The sequence below is a fragment of the Dermacentor andersoni genome, chromosome 1, assembly GCF_023375885.2.
Source record: "Dermacentor andersoni chromosome 1, qqDerAnde1_hic_scaffold, whole genome shotgun sequence".
NCBI lineage: Eukaryota > Metazoa > Arthropoda > Arachnida > Ixodida > Ixodidae > Dermacentor > Dermacentor andersoni.
In genome coordinates this window covers 260,484,675-260,504,732 of record NC_092814.1, presented here as the reverse complement: position 1 = coordinate 260,504,732, position 20,058 = coordinate 260,484,675, and the positions used below count along the sequence as shown (strand labels likewise).

Sequence of the window (20,058 nt, the reverse complement as noted above, 5' to 3'; positions counted from 1 at the left end):
CGAGGTACAACAAGGAAGAAGGAGCATGTGCTTGCTGCGGTAAAGTTAGGGAAACTATGGAGCACGTTTTATTCGAATGGGAAGATATCTTGCCAGTGGTCGATTCAGGCTCCCCTGGCCTCTTTGAAGCCCTTGGGTTCAGCGAGAGACAGGGGAAGTACACATCTCCGCAATATAGGCAGCAAGAGGCGATTAGAAGTTGGGTGGAAGAAAAGTAGGGCGATGACACACAACGTAGACGTACAAGAACAGAGTTCCCAATAGGCGTGCAGAAACTTTGGTAATGCAAATTCTTCGCTTCTTCTTTTTCTTTTTTTTTAAATATAGGTAGGACATTAAGCAAAATAATAACAAGAACTTGCAGGCACAAACCACTACCCGTTCCAAAGGGTACGCTCATAACATCCATCCGTGCAGCATAGGTATCGGTACGAGGTAGACAGAGAATGTTTGAGGAAGAAAAAGAAGATTAAGGAGTTAGCAAGACTTGTTGCTGAGCTGGTTGGTTCAGACTCGGAAACAAAAGTTGCGGCGCTAAGCAGACGAGGACGAAGTGAGACACGTTCTAGTCTCTCTTCGTCCTCGTCTGCTTAGCGCCGTAACCTTTGTTTTTTAAATTAAGGATAAGCATAAAAACATGCTAGAATCAAGAAAGCACGTATAGCACAGCTGATTAAATCATGCAGGGCTACTTGACTGTTTGTCACCGCACCCGTTTCAAAGGCGATACCAATAAATCATCATCATCGTCGTCGTTAACTTCGTCGTATCGGTCCACGGGACAAGGAACGTGCCACGCGCGCCACGTAGTCTAGCCGCCTTTCGGAAGCAGCCATGGCTCCTCCTCGGAAGGTAAGAACCGCTGCTGAAGAACCTCTTCGCAGGGCTACGGGCAAGCCTGCCCCGGGGCAACGTCCTTCTCAGGAGCACTGGGCAGAGAGCAGCGCAAGCCGCAGCTCGCCGTCGAACCGTTCAGATCGGGTGGACAGTTCAGATCGTTCTCGTGATCGTTCTTTTTTTTTCGATGGTAGCCCTACATTCTTTTTTCTCATGTTTGCTCTCATTCTTCGTTTATTTCTCAATTCGCAGGCAGGCGTCAAGACCCGGCTACAGCTTCGAGAACCTCTGTTCTTATTCGTTTATTTCTCGATTCGCAGGCAGACGTCAAGACCCGGCTACAGCTTCGAGACTCTCCACGCGCCTGTGAGCAGTCGCCCTGTTATGGCGTCCGTAGTACAAGATCTGCAGCGCGCGGAACACAAGCCTTGGATTCTCCAAAAGCAGGTACCTATATCTCGACAAAAAAAAAAACGAGAAAAAGGCAATATTATAGCCTTTTGAAATTTTAGTCTGTGGTTCACCGCCGATTGTATTGCCTAGGCCTCTGCGGTAAGGATGCTGGTTTCAGGATGGAGTACATGAGATTCCGAGAAGGGCGGACCGAGTGCCACATTAGACACGGCAGCTTGCGACTTAGATGCGCCCGTGTAAAATTCACTGCACTAGTACTTTGATTTTAGTTCTAAAAAAAATCACCGCCCAAGCACTCCGTATAGATGGTTAACCAGCGAAGCAGAAACGTGCGGCCCCGGTGTTTATCCCTGGACTAATCCCGATGGTTCATTAAGCGACGGCTTGGTAGGCTGCCGGATCCTCGGTACGCAGTTGGTGCTCGCGCTCGGCTGCACGAGCCTGTTGTGCCCGGGCCGCAGCATCGGCACGGCGTAGACGAATTCGTTCCCGGTACTGCTCGCGGCGTTGCTGATCGACAGCCGCCTGCTCCTGGGCATATGACGCGTGGCCTACCCATTTCGGAGCCGGAGAGAAACTGCTGCATGCGCGCTCGGCTGCGACTGAGAGAAACGTCAATGCTGGCTCAGCGAATGCAACACCACCTAGACAGCCCTAGGCCTTTTCACTCCGATCCATGACGTCATGTTACCTGGCCCAACTGCCACAGAATCTAATGGGGATGCTACGGAGTAGGCAACAGTGATTTTGACTTCACCGCTTTTATTACGCCAGCCTTGTCAATGGAAATTTCGGGCCAGGTAACGTGACGTTATGGGTCGGAGTAAAGAAGCCTTGTGCTATGTAGATGGTGTTGGCGAATCATGCGTCTCACTTTCTCTTTTTTTTTCGCGCATGCGGTTGCGCCGGAGTAGTTTTCGGCGTAGAGGCGACCGACCGACAGATGGATGGACGGACGAACGAATCGGCTAGCCCCATATACAGCTTCGCTGAAAAAAAAAAGGCATTTTGCGTCTTTACGGCGAAACTACTAGTGCAACTTGAAGTGCCCAACAACGTTATACGCATGCTTTTTCACGCTGCCCTGAAAAAAATTACATCATTCGCCGAGCTTATGCTCTCGCAGGCAATTTACTGACCGTCGTGGTGCGTTTGTCCCTCCCTTTCTACCCATTCCCGTACGTAAATTTCCTTAGGCCCCCAACCTAGACCGAAGCGACAGCTTGTCTATAAAGAGGTTAGTCGTCCATTCATTACTGTGGCGGGGAGGCAGATGGGTGGAATGTAACGGGAGGTTTATGTACAAAGAATGTTTACAGACTATAGAAACCATATGGCGCAAGTGGGACAGGAGCAGCGCTCGGCCGATCGTCTTTTTTCTCTGAAGTTCATGGAAGCGGCTCGTAACGCATGACCTCCCAGCCGGGCAGAGCGGCGTCTAGACGCTGAGCGGGCTGCAAAGTACAGTGTGAGCTGTAGGACATGACCAACGCCAGTGCGTGGAGGAAAGACGTTGAAGCATTTCCCAGCGGCACGATTTCACAGTTCGCCACCGTAACCTGCCGTGAAACTTTTTGACGTGATAAACGTTTTTCAGAAAGGCCGTCGCCACGATGACAGCGTTTCCGGAGTAGGACGAGGGACGCGTGAGAGAAGCGAGCGTGTCGGTGGCGGCGGTCGATCCTTGTGCGATAACTGCGATTCGCCGAGTCCTGCATGCGCGCATGTGCGAGGATGCTGCTCCAACGAGGCGAAGGCCTTAGTCAGGAGAATGTCCCCCGTTCTGGCTTGTCTTACAGGAAAATTTTGTAATTCCCCAGGTAAAATTAAAGCAAAACAGAAGACACTCGGCCGATCGAATTCTTCCTCTACTTCATTAACGCCACTCATAACAATACTTAGAGAAGAAAAAAAAAAGGAGGGAAGGAGAGTAATGAATTGAGGCAAATTTTGAAGCATGTGGATTAATTAAGGGCTAAATGAAAATTGTTGAACTCTCTTTTTTTTGCCCGTCTAGAGGGGTTATATGAAAGCTCAAGTTTCGCCGCTTTTCTGGGAGAACCAAACTATAGCAGTTTCATATTTAGAGAAAATGGGGGTTGTAGAGAATGGGGCTATGTTAGGACGATGAGTACGCAAAGTTTGAACTGCCTCAGTGAATTAGTCGCTTCGGAAATAGCTACTGAATACTCGTTTACTCCCTATTGGTAATTTGATCCACGCACCCGGTTTTCCGCGTCTCCTCAGTGAACTAAACAAAGCACGCTATATTTCGTTGAAATAGGAAGCGCGTGGCGGCCGATGTAAGAAAAAAGCATGAATTGCGTAGCTTGATTACAGCCTTTGTAGAAACTTACTGATTCGAGCGTTCCAGAATTTTACGAGTCTATCATATACGAACCGCATAGGTAGTTTTCCCAATATTCTGAAAAGGACTAAATGTGCTCCAGTTACATTTGCGAATTCATAAAACCGCGGTTTGTTCAAATAGTAACTGGAACGCCAGTGCATTCCGTCAAACACTTTCAAAATTAATATCTCGGAACTGGTGCTGTCCAGAGAATTCATTTCAAGTAGATATGGCGTGCGAACTGAGAGGCTATAATTCGTAGACGTTAATATAGGGCGTAAAGTAGTTAATTGAAGCGTTAATTTGCGTAATTGTGCTAATTATTAATGGAATATTTTGATTTCTCGTAGAAGTAATGGCCGCCTCATCGAGTAATTTAGATCAAGGGTTAGAATTGTGCTATCTGCCATAGGCAATCTAAAAATATTGGTGCAGCTAAAGAAAAAGCACCCTGTATTTACGTTTGTGCTTTGAACCTTTTCGTGACGTGATTTATTACAGTTTCTATTTTTACATTAAGATTAGTTGTTGGAATTTAGCACTCATAGTTTTCCAAACACTGCGAAGCAATCAGTCTCTGCACAAATGCGTAACCATTGCAAATTATTGCATTTATTACGATAAGGTTTGTTAAAAACTATGAATCTCCAAAGCAACAAAGCCATTTAAAGCCAGAAGGACGAAGTTTAGGAAGATATATGTGCTTCCATACTGGCTGGGACCGTCATACTCGCAGCCCCCTTAAACACTAGTATCCTATCTTTCCCTCTAGTAATCTTAAAGCTTTCTTTGCCTCTTTCTCCCATTTTTGTTATTGGTCAGTGGTTGATAGTTGGGGGTTGATAGTAGGTGGTTGGACTCGGCAAGTAAACGTTCATTGATTCGTGCTATGCGTTTGCATTGACAATCGTCGTCGATGGTTTCTGCACAATGTTTTTGTATATCTGGTTATATGGGATTACGTGACGTGTTAGATTCATATGTGATGTTCACATCGCAGCCCCCCCCCCCCCCCTCCGACTGCTCATCTTTAAGGCCACGCTTTTTTATACACTCAATCTCGTTGCATGCAGGTTCCACTAAGCAAATTGGGCATATATTGCCAAAAAACATGTTCCCCTTATTTCGTGCTGTACTTATGTGTAACCACAGTATAAGAGTGTAGGCGCCAAGCTAGTCGGCGCTCCTGTCTTTCTCCGTCGGTGCTGATGAGGTCGCATCAGAATGAGGCGCCATTCTGGAGTCAAATTCCGCCATATTATAGAGTTTTAGAACAGGGGCCCCGAGCTTTGCGGGTGTTAGCGTTGCGGCAAGCAGGAGTAAATAGTGTTAGAATAGGGGTTTGCGTTTGCGGATAGCGTCTTGCGTTGACAGCGCCACTACGGCGTCAAAGAAAAGCTATTAGAAATAATTAAATAAAATGTATCATTTTATGTTAAGAGTAACTTGAATTTCGTGCTTTCGCGTTTAATTCCAGTTTAGAAATTATATTGCAGCAAGCAATTAGTCGCACGATTTCATGATAGACTGATTCGGAATCAGCGAATCAACAAATTCGGAATCAGCGGCATGTAATTAATCAATCTTCATAACACAAGCTTGCCGAGAGAAATCGATAACCGCAGTCACTTCTCCTAGCTTGCGAACTTCACGCGTTACGACGAATCGAGCCCAGTTTGGTGCTAGGTTAGAGCCGTCGCTTCGATGGGTGCCGCCATGTTTGTTGATGCAAATTTTTTGGGGCAGCTTTTGGGGTTCCCGCTAATCAGTGAAGTGGCGTTGCCGACGTAAAACCCAAACTGCGTCTCGCGCATGCGCAGCGGCTTCGACGCTATTCCTCGGGGGCCCCTATTCTAAAATTCTCTATTGTCAAGTTACGCGACGGCCCCATTTTGGGTCACAGACGCCGTGGCAGCCCTGTCGACCAGTCGGATGCTGCCGCATCTCGACAAGATGATCATGGTGATAGCTAATGTCATGCCCTATGAATCGGTGTAGGCGACGATAGTCACCTAGTCTGCGTGAGTTAATTATTCGTTACTATATTTCAGAACGACGGAAGCCTCGGCGCGTTGGTAGAAAGTCGTGAAACGTGAAGTCAGATCATCGTCTTTGATCGTGGTCGGCCACTTGTTGCGCGGCGCCGCAAGAACAAAAGGATAGAGTGGTGCCGTTCCGTCTATGTAGAAGGAAAGGCCAACAGACTTCCTTTTTTTTTTCTATAGGGTGCCCCAGATAACTTTCAACAACCAACAGCTAGATTGTTCAACCAAAAAAATATATTTATTTAAAAAACACTTTGCAAGATACAGCTTTAAGACATACGGTTTTCGGTCGTAGATTGACTTCTGACGACCGAACACCATATAGGTCCTGTAATTGTACCTTAGACCGTGTTTTCTTAAATGTTTTCTCTTTTTCGCTTAACAGCTTGGCTAAGGCTAGCTGGGACACATGTAATACTACATGCGAGCGCAGACAAGTGGAAGAGCTTGCGTGACAGGGTCGATCATGCCGTCAGAGCTCTCTCCGAGTGCTTCGGAAGATGCGATACAGTGCACACGTTATCCGAATGAAATAGTTTTTTATTCGCGGGCGTGCCGCAAGGAAGACTACAGGATAAAAAGACGTTCCATGCCTGATCTGCACGATAAAGAAAGAACGAGGTGCTTCTCTTTGTTTTCGCATTTCGCCGCAGTGCCATGCAACACTTGCTGCTGCTGATTGATTGATTGGTATCGCCTTTGAATAGTCACCTAGCCTGCTTGATTTAATCACGTGTGCTATACATGTTTTTCATTCTAGCATTTTTGTATCATCATCAGCCTATGTTTATGTCCACTGCAGTACGAAGGCGTCTCCTAGCGATGTCGAATTACCCCTGTCCTGCGTCAACTTATTCCAAGTTGCACCTGCGAATTTCCCAATTTCATCACCCCACCTAGTTTGCTGCCTTCCTCGACTGCCTTTCCCTTCTCTTGGCACCCATTCTGGAACCCTAATGGTCCACCGGTCACCTAACCTACGAATTACATGACTTGCCCAGCTCCCATTTCTTACTCTTACTGTCAGTTAGATTATCGACTATCCTTATTTGCTCTCTCATCCACACCGCTCTCTTCCTGTCCCTTAACGTTACGCCAAACATATTTCGTTCCAGCGCTCTTTGCGCGATCCTCAACTTGTTCTCGAGCTTCTTTGTCAACCTCCAAGTTTCCGCCCATATGTTAGCACTGGTAGAATGCACTGCTTGTCATCATCATCATCATCATCATCATCATCATCATCATCATCATCATCAGCCTGGTTACGCCCACTGCAGGGCAAAGGCCTCTCCCATACTTCTCCAGTAACCCCGGTCATGTACTAATTGCGGCCATGCCGTCCCTGCAAACTTCTTAATCTCATCCGCCCACCTAACTTTCTGCCGCCCCCTGCTACGCTTCCCTTCCCTTGGGATCCAGTCCGTAACCCTTAATGACCATCGGTTATCCTCCCTCCTCATTACATGTCCTGCCCATGCCCATTTCTTTTTCTTGATTTCAACTAAGATGTCACTAACTCGCGTTTGTTCCCTCACCCAATCTGCTCTTTTCTTATCCCTTAACGTTACACCTATCATTCTTCTTTCCATAGCTCGTTGCGTCGTCCTCAATTTGAGTAGAACCCTTTTCGTAAGCCTCCAGGTTTCTGCCCCGTAGGTGAGTACTGATAAGACACAGCTATTATACACTTGAGGGATAATGGCAACCTGCTGTTCATGATCTGAGAATGCCTGCCAAACGCACCCCAGCCCATTCTTATTCTTCTGATTATTTCCGTCTCATGATCCGGATCCGCCGTCACTACCTGCCCTAAGTAGATGTGTTCCCTTACGACTTCCAGTGCCTCGCTGCCTATTGTAAATTGCTGTTCTCTTCCGAGACTGTTAAACATTACTTTAGTTTTCTGCAGATTAATTTTTAGACCCACTCTTCTGCTTTGCCTCTCCAGGTCAGTGAGCATGCATTGCAATTGGTCCCCTGAGTTACTAAGCAAGGCAATATCATCAGCGAATCGCAAGTCACTAAGGTATTCTCCATTAATTTTTATCCCCAATTCTTCCCAATCCAGGTCTCTGAATACCTCCTGTAAACACGCTGTGAATAGCATTGGAGAGATCGTATCTCCCTGCCTGACGCCTTTCTTTATTGGGATTTTGTTGCTTTCTTTATGGAGGACTACGGTGGCTGTGGAGCCGCTATAGATATCTTTCAGTATTTTTTACATACGGCTCGTCTACACCCTGATTCCGTAATGCCTCCATGACTGCTGAGGTTTCGACAGAATCAAACGCTTTCTCGTAATCAATGAAAGCTATATATAAGGGTTGGTTATATTCCGCACATTTCTCTATCACCTGATTGATAGTGTGAATATGATCTATTGTTGAATAGCCTTTACGGAATCCTGCCTGGTCCTTTGCTTGACAGAAGTCTAAGGTGTTCCTGATTCTATTTGCGATTACCTTAGTAAATATTTTGTAGGCAACGGACAGTAAGCTGATCGGTCTATAATTTTTCAAGTCTTTGGCGTCCCCTTTCTTATGGATTAGGATTATGTTAGCGTTCTTCCAAGATTCCGGTACGCTCGAGGTCATGAGGCATTGCGTACACAGGGTGGCCAGTTTCTCTAGAACAATCTGCCCACCATCCTTCAACAAATCTGTTGTTACCTGATCCTCCCCAGCTGTCTTCCCTCTTTGCATATCCCCCAAGGCTTTCTTTACTTCTTCCGGCGTTACCTTTGGGACTTCGAATTTCTCTAGACTATTTTGTCTTCCATTATCGTCGTGGGTGCCACTGGTACTGTATAAATCTCTATAGAACTCCTCAGCCACTTGAACTATCTCATCCATATTAGTAATGATAATGCCGGCTTTGTCTCTTAACGCATACATCTGATTCTTGCCAATTCCTAGTTTCTTCTTCACTGTTTTTAGGCTTCCGCCGTTCCTGAGAGCATGTTCAATTCTATCCATATTATACTTCCTTACGTCAGCTGTCTTACGCTTGTTGATTAACTTCGAAAGTTCTGCCAGTTCTATTCTAGCTGTAGGGTTAGAGGCTTTCATACATTGGCGTTTCTTGATGAGATCTTTCGTCTCCTGCGATAGTTTACTGGTATCCTGCCTAACGGAGCTACCACCGACTTCCATTGCACACTCCTTAATGATGCCCACAAGATTGTCGTTCATTGCTTCAACACTAAGGTCCTCTTCCTGAGTTAAAGCCGAATACCTGTTCTGTAGCTTGATCTGGAATTCCTCTATTTTCCCTCTTACCGCTAACTCATTGATCGGCTTCTTGTGTACCAGTTTCTTCCGTTCCCTCCTCAGGTCTAGGCTAATTCGAGTTCTTACCATCCCGTGGTCACTGCAGCGCACCTTGCCGAGCACGTCCACATCTTGTATGACGCCAGGGTTAGCGCAGAGTATGAGGTCTATTTCATTTCTAGTCTCGCCGTTCGGGCTCCTCCACGCCCACTTTCAGCTATCCCGCTTGCGGAAGAAAGTATTCATTATCCTCATATTATTCTGTTCCGCAAACTCTACTAATAACTCCCCCCCTGCTATTCCTAGTGCCTATGCCATATTCCCCCACTGCCTTGTCTCCAGCCTGCTTCTTGCCTACCTTGGCATTAATGTCGCCCATAATTATAGTTATGATGATGATGATGTTAGCACTGGTAGAATGCACTGCTTGTACATCTTTCTTTTCAATGATAGTAGTAAGCTCCCAGTCAGGATCTGGCAATGAATGCATACATCTCCTTAATTTTAGAATACATCTCCATTTTTGTGTACATCTGCTGCGAGGCTATTTGCCACGCCCTCATGTGTTTACTTTCATAAAGCGATTGACGATATTATCACGTTGTAGCGCTGGTGAAAAACATTAGCAAAACTGAAAATCATGAAGCTACATTTGTATTCGGTGAACCTGCGCCCACAAAAGTGACACTCTTAAGCAAAATGATAGCGGCGAGCAGTCAGCGATCGTCTAAATCTGATAAGTGGGTCAAGCACGTCGGCTTTTATACATGACTCGTCAAAGGTTCCAGCGCAATAGCTAGTGTCCGCGTGCCTTCCAGAATGTACTACACAATTCGAGTCGCGCGTACAATGAGATTACACAAGATTCGGTGGCCACAAACAACGGATAGAACCATCGATAACATTCGCGAAACTTGCGATACATGCAGGCGCGTTCTGTACCAAGCGATAACGCTCAACATTTGTTAGCCGGTGATAAGTGGTCACCGTAGAAAGATAAACAAGTACACGTGTTAAGGCACGTCCTCACTTGCGGAAGTAAGCGCGCAAGGCGGCGCGCTTATTTCGCCAGCGCTTGTGGCGTCGTCTCGTGTCCTGTCTACGTTTTGCGCTGTTAACACCAGGATGGAAAACCAACAAGCCCAAGCTGCTATCCTAGAGAATTCTTGCCGCGAAAGCGCCTTTTGCAGCGCGCGATTTTAATCGCGCCGCCTTGCGCGCCCTTAATTCTGCAAGCGAGGACGTACCTGAACACGTGTCAATATAGCACCAAACACGGAGACTAGGAGTGCAGGGACAGCACTAACGCTGTCAACTGAAAGGTCGCATTACGGTGGAAAAAAAAGCAACACTCACACGCGCGCGGAAAGGTTTTGAAGAACTTCTACCTAGCCACAACAGCGAATACAAAAAAAAAAAAAAACCGCATTGAAATTCAAAACGTTACACGGACGTATCAGCGCTGGCGCAGCTGCTAGGGTTGCCAACCATCCCGAATTGAGCAGGACAGGCCGAAATGCCCCGACTTGACCCAGTCAGGATGGCCGAATGCCTTCACTTTCTCTTTTCAAAGCGAAGCTTTCGATGTGTCACTGATTCGTCCATGAGCGCCGAAAACGCATTGCAGGAAAGCCAACTTTCAGATCTGCGTCGAACACTACAGTTTACATTCGCAGTAGCGCGCCAGCGTTGACTGGACGGCCGGCCGCATTTTTACGATTGCTAGTATACGTACAGCGGGGCGTGGCGTTTCTCGCGGCGCTCGACGTTTCTGCGCAGGCGCGAGTAAGAGCGGGTGCGAGAGAGAAAATTATGGGGCCTTTGCTCCTTGAATATGTGCCTGCCGGGGCCACGGTGTTAGAAGTATTTACTTCTAACACCGTGGCCGGCGCACTACGGAGGAGGTTTCTTAGCCCGTGTTGTATGCGTTTGTCCCCTAGACATGCCGGCATTGCGGAGTGCGGTCGATTTTGTTTACGCTCCGCCACTGGCTGCTCGCGCGGTGAGGCAATGGGCTCGGACCCATTGGTGATGATTCGGTGATCGCTGTCTCTGAAGGGGCACGGTTCTGACTGGTGTTGTATAAGTCGCGGGTCGCTTTTTTCGTCGCAACGATGGATTGCATTTTTTACAAGCACTGCTCCAGAAGGGCACATGTAACCCGCAAACGGAGGCCCCAGGAGAGCACCTGAGGTTATAATAAAGCAGGCGGCGCAGGATCTCCAGAAGGGGCTGTAGCGGGTATTTAGTAGCGGGGGAATCAAAGCTGGAAGCAAGGCTGCTCGTGGGTTGGGGCCGCGGAGGCCGAAGCATGCCAGGGGGTGCTCGCATAAAAAATTGGCTCTCCGCTTTCGCGGGCAGTCGATCTTATACACCCCTAGCACGCGCAGGTCTCGGCGAGCTCCAACCCACGCACCAGTCCGGATTCTAGCTTTGGTGTCCCCGTTGCTGGTTTGGGGTCCTGGAGGCGCCGCCAACAATGCGAAATAATGACACTTAGTAAAAAACACGACTATAATATAATTACGTCCAGCCGCCAACTTGCGAAGCTAAATTCTGCACTACCGCGCCCCGCGACTTCTGCCGGCACGTCTAGGGACAAACGCATACAACACACGCTAAGGAACTCCTCCGTAGTGCCTAGGCAGAGTCATATATTCAAGGAGCAAAAGACCCCACATTTCATCTCTCGCACCCGCTCTTACTCGCGCATGCGCGTGTGCGCATGTGAACCTTGAAAATAACATCACAGATGTTTCCGTGGTAGCAGTAGGGACCGTAGTAGAGTCCGGCCCGCATATATTCAAAATGTAGAAGGCAACCGCGGTTCAACGCAAATGGCTGAAAGGTCGCCGGTGACGCTCGATGCCCCTGCAACCGCTATGAGAATACGTCGCGCTATCCTAACACCTCATACGCTAACCTAACCCAACCAAACGTTGCCGAGACGAAAGGGCAATAATCGTCACGGCGTAACCGCTGTGAGAATACGCCGCGCCACCCTAACGCCTTTTACGCTAACCTAACCTAACGTAATTTAACATTAACCTAAGCTAACGTAGGCGAGACACAAAGCCAATAATCCTTATGGGGTGACATCAGGCAGTGGCGTTCAACGGCGGTTGCTAAGGCACTGTGCATTTATTTCACTTTAAGGGGATCACTCAAAAATGCTCCTGAAAAGCCGCGGACAGCAGCGTACGAAGAGCCTGCGAAGAGTGAAAATACTGCACTAGGAGAGCAGGTCTGACCTCTACTATACGGCCCCTACTGCACCCCCGGAAAAATCAGTTATGTTTTTCTTTAAAGGTAGAGCGTCGTAAGGGGCAAGAAAGGTTTAATCCGCCATGACTGGCTCAGCACCAGCACCGCAGGCGCGAGAAAGTCGGTCCGACGTATCTTCAGACACAGCGATCACCAAATGCGGCGTTCGAGCCCATTACCTCACCGCACGGGCAGCCAGCATCGGAGCGTAAACAAACTCGACCGCACTCCGCAATGCCGGCACGCCTAAAGGACAAACGCATACCACACACGCAAATAAACTTCTCATCCATGGTACCTATACGCAAAGTGAGAGATTCAAGGCGCAAAATCCCCCAGATTTTCTCTCTCGCACCCGCTTGTACTCGCGCCTGCGCATAAACGCCTGGCGATCCCTCAAATGAACGTCTCGTGGGTCACGCCGCCTGTCTGCTAACCACGGCCGCAGCCGCAGTCAGTTTTCTTGATTAGCTCTGCCACCTAGCGGAATTGGCGAACCTCCATAGCTCGGCCGCGGAACAGCTCGAGTGTCCACTATTGTCGTTTACTATGTTACTCTATGACGCTACCCAGACGAACTGTATATATCTGCATTGCATCACGCGCATCACGCAATACATTCCCGGCCGTCACCATGGGTAGGCCGCGGGTGCAGCACACGGCAGAAGCAGAGGCTGCCGTACGCGAACGCAAGTGTAGAGTCGTCCATGAAAGTGTGTGCGCGTAATCAAGAGCTACATGATCTAAAATAAAGGCTATGCAACTTAACGAAATGTGTCTTTATTCAATTTCAACGTTTCAAAAATACATTCCTAAACAAGAAATCAGATGGCATATACATAGCATTGGGTCGCTTAGCATTTCTTGAGTTTGTTGCGAGGTCGTTGGCTGTGGACTTTGATTCAGTTCGCATTGGGGAAAGCTTCGCGTTCCAGCATTTTTTTTTTTTGAATAAAGGGACTTTGATATTTTTTTCTACTGAATAACTATTAATACACAAGATTTTCTTTTTAGAATTCCTGCACCGCTAATTTGAACATTCTTATTATTTTTTATGCTTGCGTGTTCTAGTTGCGTTGTCATAAACAAAGTGGCGGTTTCGATTTTGTTGTGGTTCCGGTTCTGTTGTATGCCCCAACCGTTCGCCGTATCTCAATGCGTATTAGGAGCTGTATTAGTCAGGCCTCTGTACTACACCTTTTTGTAAATAAGCTGACATGGTATGACTAAACTAATTTGCTGAACATTGTTGCATGAACAGACTGGCGGCTCCTGGCACTAACAGCCACCCCGTCCCCGTCCCAACTTTGTCTGCTCGCGAGTTGACAACCCCATGGTGCCAGCGCGAAAAAAGGAAAAGAGTGAGACAAAAAAACTCAGTGCCCTTTCACTCCGTACAGAAGGATGACCAGCGAAGCTGTGTATGTGGGCCACTTAATGGCGAACTGCAACTCCACCGTGGGTCAGCCCAGCATTGCACTATCCTCAGGCTCGGTGCACGTGTGGGGTGTGCTTAACGCCTGCTCCACCTCCGCCGCGGGTCAGCCTGGTATTGCCCTATCTTCGGGATCGGCCCACGTATGTGGAGTTTTGTGTTCACACACGCACACGAGCCTTGGGGAACTAGCCCTTAACAGCTTTGCTGTAAAAACCTTTCCCGATAATAATAGAATGTACAGCCTGGATAGTTGATAGGGATTCATTATGAGCACGGCAGCGTAAAACACAAGAGGAACGAGCAGGTAAACAGGACGGGCGCTAACTCGAAACTGGGCCGGGCTGCGCGCACAGCGCAGCTGAACCTTACACGCGCATGCGCGCATCCACAACGAAAGAGAAAGCAACACAAAAGTGGAAGAAATGACCACGTTCGATAGCCACGTCCCCGGTGCCTTACTCATCATAGGTCACCCCATAAGCTCAGATAACTTGACGACTCTATCTACCCTCTGTAGATTACTTACGTAAGCTGTCATAAGCGCGCGGCAGCCGATTGCGGATGTTCCCGTGATTTTGCTTGCTTTCGATTCCCCCCTCCTTCATTTCTCTTCTTTCTTTATTTTGCCCCATGAGCACGACTGAATTGCTTGCGGTCTTCCTTACGCCCTGGCGCATACTCAGAAAGAACTCAATTTCTCTATCCCTGAGGGTCACAGAAGGTTCAATAACGCATATCTGTTCCCCTTTCTTAATTTGAGAGGCTTCGACTATAATTCATTTCATCGTTGTTTTTTATGCTTTTATGTTGTACACTAATATCGTCGTACATATTGGGACACATCCATTTGATGCACAGCGGGCCGCCAAATGCCAATAGTTATCCTAGCGTTGTACCTTTCTCTGGCATGCTATCTCAACCTAACAGTGGCGCGACGACCAGATGCAAAATTAAAAAAGAAAGCATTAAAAAAATTTAGTGGCGATATAGTGGTAAATGCGAAAGAAATATAGTTGCCAAGCAACTCGACTCGCTCGCTTGCCCACAAGGAGTTCGTAACTCGGAAGGACCGCTCAGCGGCGATGAACGGGACATAAATGCTTTCGCGTTCACAACTCGTAAGAAGTGCTGATGATATCTGATATCTGATGCAGATATGATGATATCTGATATCTTTAGCTGAGGGGCAGCTGACAGAAGCGCCACGACCAAAGCGCCCAAAAGGTGCCTCAAAAATGTAAGAAATGAAGATGACTGTTTTGTGTGTGTTTGTATATATATATATATATATATATATATATATATCGATTTTAAATTAGGACTATTTGCGCGGGCTGAGATAATACGTCAATTTCAAGTACCCGGGCCACCTAACGGATGGCCATTACCAAAGCGCTCTTGGCTATAGCGGTTGAAGCGGCGCTGAGGGCATGTTCGTAAGCGAACAACTGGCCGAACATCGGCTATGGAGAACGAAATTCAGCACGAGCGGACACTCCCATAGAGCCCAGCGGCTGAATTGACTGCAGCGCACCAAGCCGCTGGTATCAAAACCTGAGCCAGACTTCCGGTTTCGGTTTTGAGCGCGCGCTCGTTTTGAACGCTATATAGCTGGTACGCGTTACGCTGGTTGCGCTGATCCGCGGGACATTTGTTTTTGCTTCCACTGCTTAACCGCATGCGGTCGTGGCGAGGAATTGCTCTTCCTTCTTATTTAGTAAAATAAATGTGACTGCGAGCGATCTCTACAAGCCTCCATGGAATCTCCTCAGCGCACAACGTGCAATTTAATGAAGCTTAGACGCCAGAGTCCTTTTGAAATGAGGAAATATTTTGCTCAATATAAAGGCTCGTTCCGAGCTTTTGGTGCGTTCATCGTTGTGGCACCACACTATCAAAAAAGTCTACCCCCTTTGGGGTGTATATCTGCCACAGAACAATAATCGCCATCTGTCTTGCCCGCATTTCCTTTCTTTAACGCTGCGAGCCCGGTACTTGCAAGTCACGAACGGCATGCGCGATATCAGCACGACAGAGCATTCTCGACAGGAAAGTATCGAGCGCAGCGCTTTCAAGAAAGGAAACGCAAGCAAGACAGATGACGATTGTTGTTGTGTGGCAGGTATACACCCCAAAGGGTGCAACTGTTTTTAGAGTGCAGGTAAGCAACAGTAGTTCCCGTACGATGGCATCAGCTGAAGAAAGTAAATTACAAGCATATGACAATTTGATATGTAAACCTTATAGGACAACTGCGTGTAGAGGCGAAACGTGCCAAAGTGGTGAATAGGAGACATTACAAACAAAAGCAATTCGCTCTTACAGACATGGCGTAGAAAATACCCCACTTATCCCAAACAAAACCATACATAAAATATGACGAAAACATGCGATTTCCAAACACTGCCCCATTACCGGGCCCTACTTCCTGTACTTTAACAGCACAAATACATGGGCGACTGCACCTTTTCGACACTAACTTGGCCTCATCCATCGCGATGGTATGCGCTACCTACAGAGCTGGCCATAACACAGGCATGCACAGGCTCCCAGCCAGCCCATGCTAACGCTCGCAAAGTGCCTTCTGCTCGCAGCTCAAGACAAATTGGATTCCTGTGCATTGGTGCAACGCTTTTTTTAGTAGTTCAGCAAACGGAATTGTCGATTTACAAGTTCCTGGTTTTTGAGCTCAGCGTTATCTATTGCGCGTTCTGCCGATGCAAGTAACACACTCCCGCATATCAGTATTGACAATTACTCGTCATGTTTCGACAAGCGTGAGTACCGAAAGAAACTATATGATGTTGTGGTGGGGGGCATAAAAAGCGTCACGAGCATGTCCCTGTAAGATACAGTATACACGCGAAACTGCGTCACCATGTGCACGCCGGGCGCCGCCACTATGCTTCAAAAGTACCCCAAGAAGTAACGAAAATAGTTACAATAATGCTGGGGGTCAGAGAAAGCGCAGTAACTTGTCCCAGTAAGATTCAGTATGCGCGACACTAACTGCGTCACCACGACCGAGCTGATTTTCGCTAACTGCGTCACAATGGTCAGTGCTGTGCAGTAACCCTAAATTTCTTGAAATGCAGCGCAGACTGTCAAACAAAATTGATCACTTTGCCGTATACGCCAATAGCGCAGTGATGCCGCGTCGAAGAGCAGAAGGATACCAAGAATATGTCGGGAGCCCAAGAAACCAGGCTACATCAAAAAAAAAAAAAAAAACGAGAAAAGACTGAAGTGTCGCCTAACAGGCGCGCACTCACATGCACAGCCGGCCTCGCTCACTTCGGTCGCGTGTCTGCCGCATGGCGCATGCATCTGGCGCGTCATTGGCTTGTCACTAGGTAACGCAAGAAAAATAAGTCGCAACGTTCGTTTGTACACAAAACTTTTTCGAAATTTTAGCGGTAAAGAATAAATGTCTCAACTTCATTTAACATTTTTTTTTCCATGCTCTAGTCAGCTAACGGATGGCATGGACCTCTTTGATTATGCAGTCCCAGAGTGTCCGCAAACCGTCTGTGGCTTCCAGTCTGACTAGCCCTAACAGAAGAGCACGTCACAGTCACGTGATTCAGCTGTCGGAGCAATGGTCGGAGAGACTATGTTTCATTCGAAAGCACCTTGACCGGAAGTCACTCTCCTGGCTGCAATCGTCTTCTCCTGCCTACTCGTGTATATATATCCCTGCCCAGCGAATTCATTAGTGTGGCCTCCGAAATGGTGCGGTCTCAGAGGCCACGTCGCCGACACTACCATCTTGCTCAGTGGAATCGCAGCCTTAGCACATAGAACGTATTCGCAAAGCACAGTTCACTTCGCGCTCTCGCTCTTCGTGCAGCTTAACCACTGTATTTAAGCTAGCTCATTGCCTGCGAAATTTAAGCGGAATTACCACAGGGAAACAATCGAAATCGCGGTCGTGCCACGTGACTGTTCACGCAGAAAGCGCTCGCCGATATCCTCAAAGCTCGCGAGACCGTCTACTAAAGGCGCGACGCGTGTCTTGGAAGAGCGCGTGTACTCTATCTAATCCTGCACGTCCAAAAGCAAACGCTCGAATTTGTAACAGAAGGTATCAACATATACGAGTATGTCGACAGTAATCAGCAAAGCTCCGATCATATACCACTCCAGCTACCGGCATGAAATAGTCACATACAATATGATATGCTTCCTCGCTCACCAATTGCACTCACCTGAAAAGCGAAATCGACCTGTTTACTACGCATATAGCAATGAGAATGACAGAGTTCGCGAAACACATCAAGAAAAGCAAGCATGTGCGCCTGATCGCTGTGCTTCTCTCCTGTAAACACGAAGACTAAAGCTGCAGCAACTAGACTGCTCGTGAAAAGCTCGCATGATGGCAAACAACGCATTGATGTAACATAAGTGATAGCTGCGTGCACATTATTTGCCGTCTGGAACGCGCAAAGTACGCAGAAGCACATGGCGTCTTTCACAACAAGGCGTCGAACATATCTTTTTAAGACAGCCGTCGTCTGCTAGCTGCTTGCGCATGCGCAAGCACACATCTGCCGTCTGCTCCGAGTCCGCGGACTGTCCGCGACGTCCGGTCCTTGAAAAACGAACGCGATTCTGGCAGCTCTCGGACTGGTGTGCGGAGCTTCCGAAACTGTTCGAGAACATCGAATACGGTACAGCAGTCTCAAGCAGTCCGGGACTGTCAAGGACTGACAATCGAAGAGGCCCATTAGCGTGACGTACTTCCTGTCGCCAGTTTCCGCGGAGTGTCCGCTCTTGCTTTACACCTCGCCACGCATGCGTTGCGGTGCGACGCGTTCTGCCGGTAGTCTTTAGTGTGTTCGCTGGACGAGTCAGCAACATGATGCCCGGTGATGCTTCCAACAATCGTCCACGCTATGGCACCAGGGGCCGTGGACGAATAGGTGAGCGACAAGCCTTTTTGCGATATACGAACAGAGGCGTTCGCGCTGCCGGCGCGCTTTCACAGTATTGAAGCCGCTCGTACGGTTCGCGCGTGGCAGCTTAGACTTCCAGAAACGATACAGACGCGTAGCGCGTTCGCCTGCAAAAACGAGGCACGCACCCTCACGTTCCGTTCATTTGGCTTACGCTCGGTCGATACAATCATTCCTTAATTGGCGTTGAGCATATAGATGAAAGGCAAGGGGGTAATGTGAGCCGAGGGGTTTTTAGAGTTCGAGAGCAATTTTCGCTTATGTTTACGTACACAAGCACACATGCAAAGGATATTTCTTGGATGCCCGACTCAAGTGGAGGGTGTAGGCGTGAACGTATAGCTAGCTCAGTAGGCCTGAATGTCGCCGGCAGCATACTCGATACTTGTGTCGGTTTTGTTGAAGGTCCAGAGTGCACGTCAGGTTTTGTGTGCAGTTGCTCAACCGCTTCTTCAGCGGCGCCAGTGCAGGTTTCCGCCTTCCGCTGCTGTCAGCGTTATGCCTGTTACGACTGGCCTGTGTGGCGAACAATTTGTCGCGCCGCCGTGGCAACGGCGAAAACCCAAACGTTTTCAATATGCCAAGCCGCCCGCAACCGTTACAGAAACTCCAAGGCTGCCGAAACGCCGAAAGGACGTTAGCGTTCGTGCGCGCATTCTGGCCAGGTCTCTTCCCCCGATGCTAGACGATGCTAGACGCTCGCAGAACGCCTTACAATCTTGGCAATGTAGGGAAAGATTAGAAGGCGATCCACCGGTTAACGACCTTTTATGTTCCATTAGCCTCTGATTAATGCACCGCCCCGTTTGCCCTACGTAGAACTGGTCACAGCTAAAGGGAATTTTATAAACCACACCCATACGACAGTCAGCAAAACTGTTGTTCTTATTGTGCTTCACTGGACAAATAACTGTACTTTTTTTGCCTTTTACCTGCTCCTTTTTCCTATGCACAGCAGCGCATATCTTACCTAGCTTATTGGGAGCAGTGAAAGCAACATTAACATCATATCTACTTGCAACTTTTTTAAGCCTTTGCGACACTGAATGAATGTACGGAATAGCCACTACTCTTCTTTTTTTTTTGCTATTACTGCTTTCTGTAATCACGTCTGTGCCCCTCGAAACACTTCTTTAGGCGTTCAGCCGCAGTGGCCATTGCTACACTAGGATAACCTGCTTCTAATAGGCGCCGGATCTGCGCATTAAAACTGGCGCTCATTTTGTGCATGCATGATCTGGTGCATGATGCATGATCTTTCCCTACATTGCCAAGATTGTAACTGCATGCCAAAGTTAGATGAATGCGCGATATTCTACAAGCATAAGAATGAAGATAGTCTTATGGTAGAGGCATGGCATATCTATAATGGTGGAAGTGCGTGCGTGAGTCAGCCTTCGATTACGTTACATAAGGAAGAGATTAAGTGCCTTAACAGTTATATCTCACGTAGACCGGCACATGTACCCGACTGACACGTGGCGAT

At 47.9% G+C, this 20,058-nt stretch overlaps 1 protein-coding gene across 2 annotated transcripts in view; it reads left to right on the top strand.

Annotated features, from left to right (window-relative positions):
* Positions 1 to 786: 786 nt before the first annotated feature.
* The window catches only part of LOC126548416 (protein argonaute-2-like), a 39,199-nt gene continuing 19,927 nt past the window's right edge, over positions 787 to 20,058 (top strand). Inside the window, exons 1-2 of one of the 2 annotated variants that reach the window (XM_055063705.2) lie at positions 787 to 852; positions 1,158 to 1,284. In XM_055063705.2, the coding sequence (XP_054919680.1) occupies positions 835 to 852; positions 1,158 to 1,284 (145 nt within the window). In that variant the 5' untranslated portion in view covers positions 787 to 834. Of the gene's footprint in view, positions 853 to 1,157; positions 1,285 to 18,336; positions 18,540 to 20,058 lie in introns of those variants that run through there. The other variant, XM_050196555.3, reaches the window with a different exon arrangement.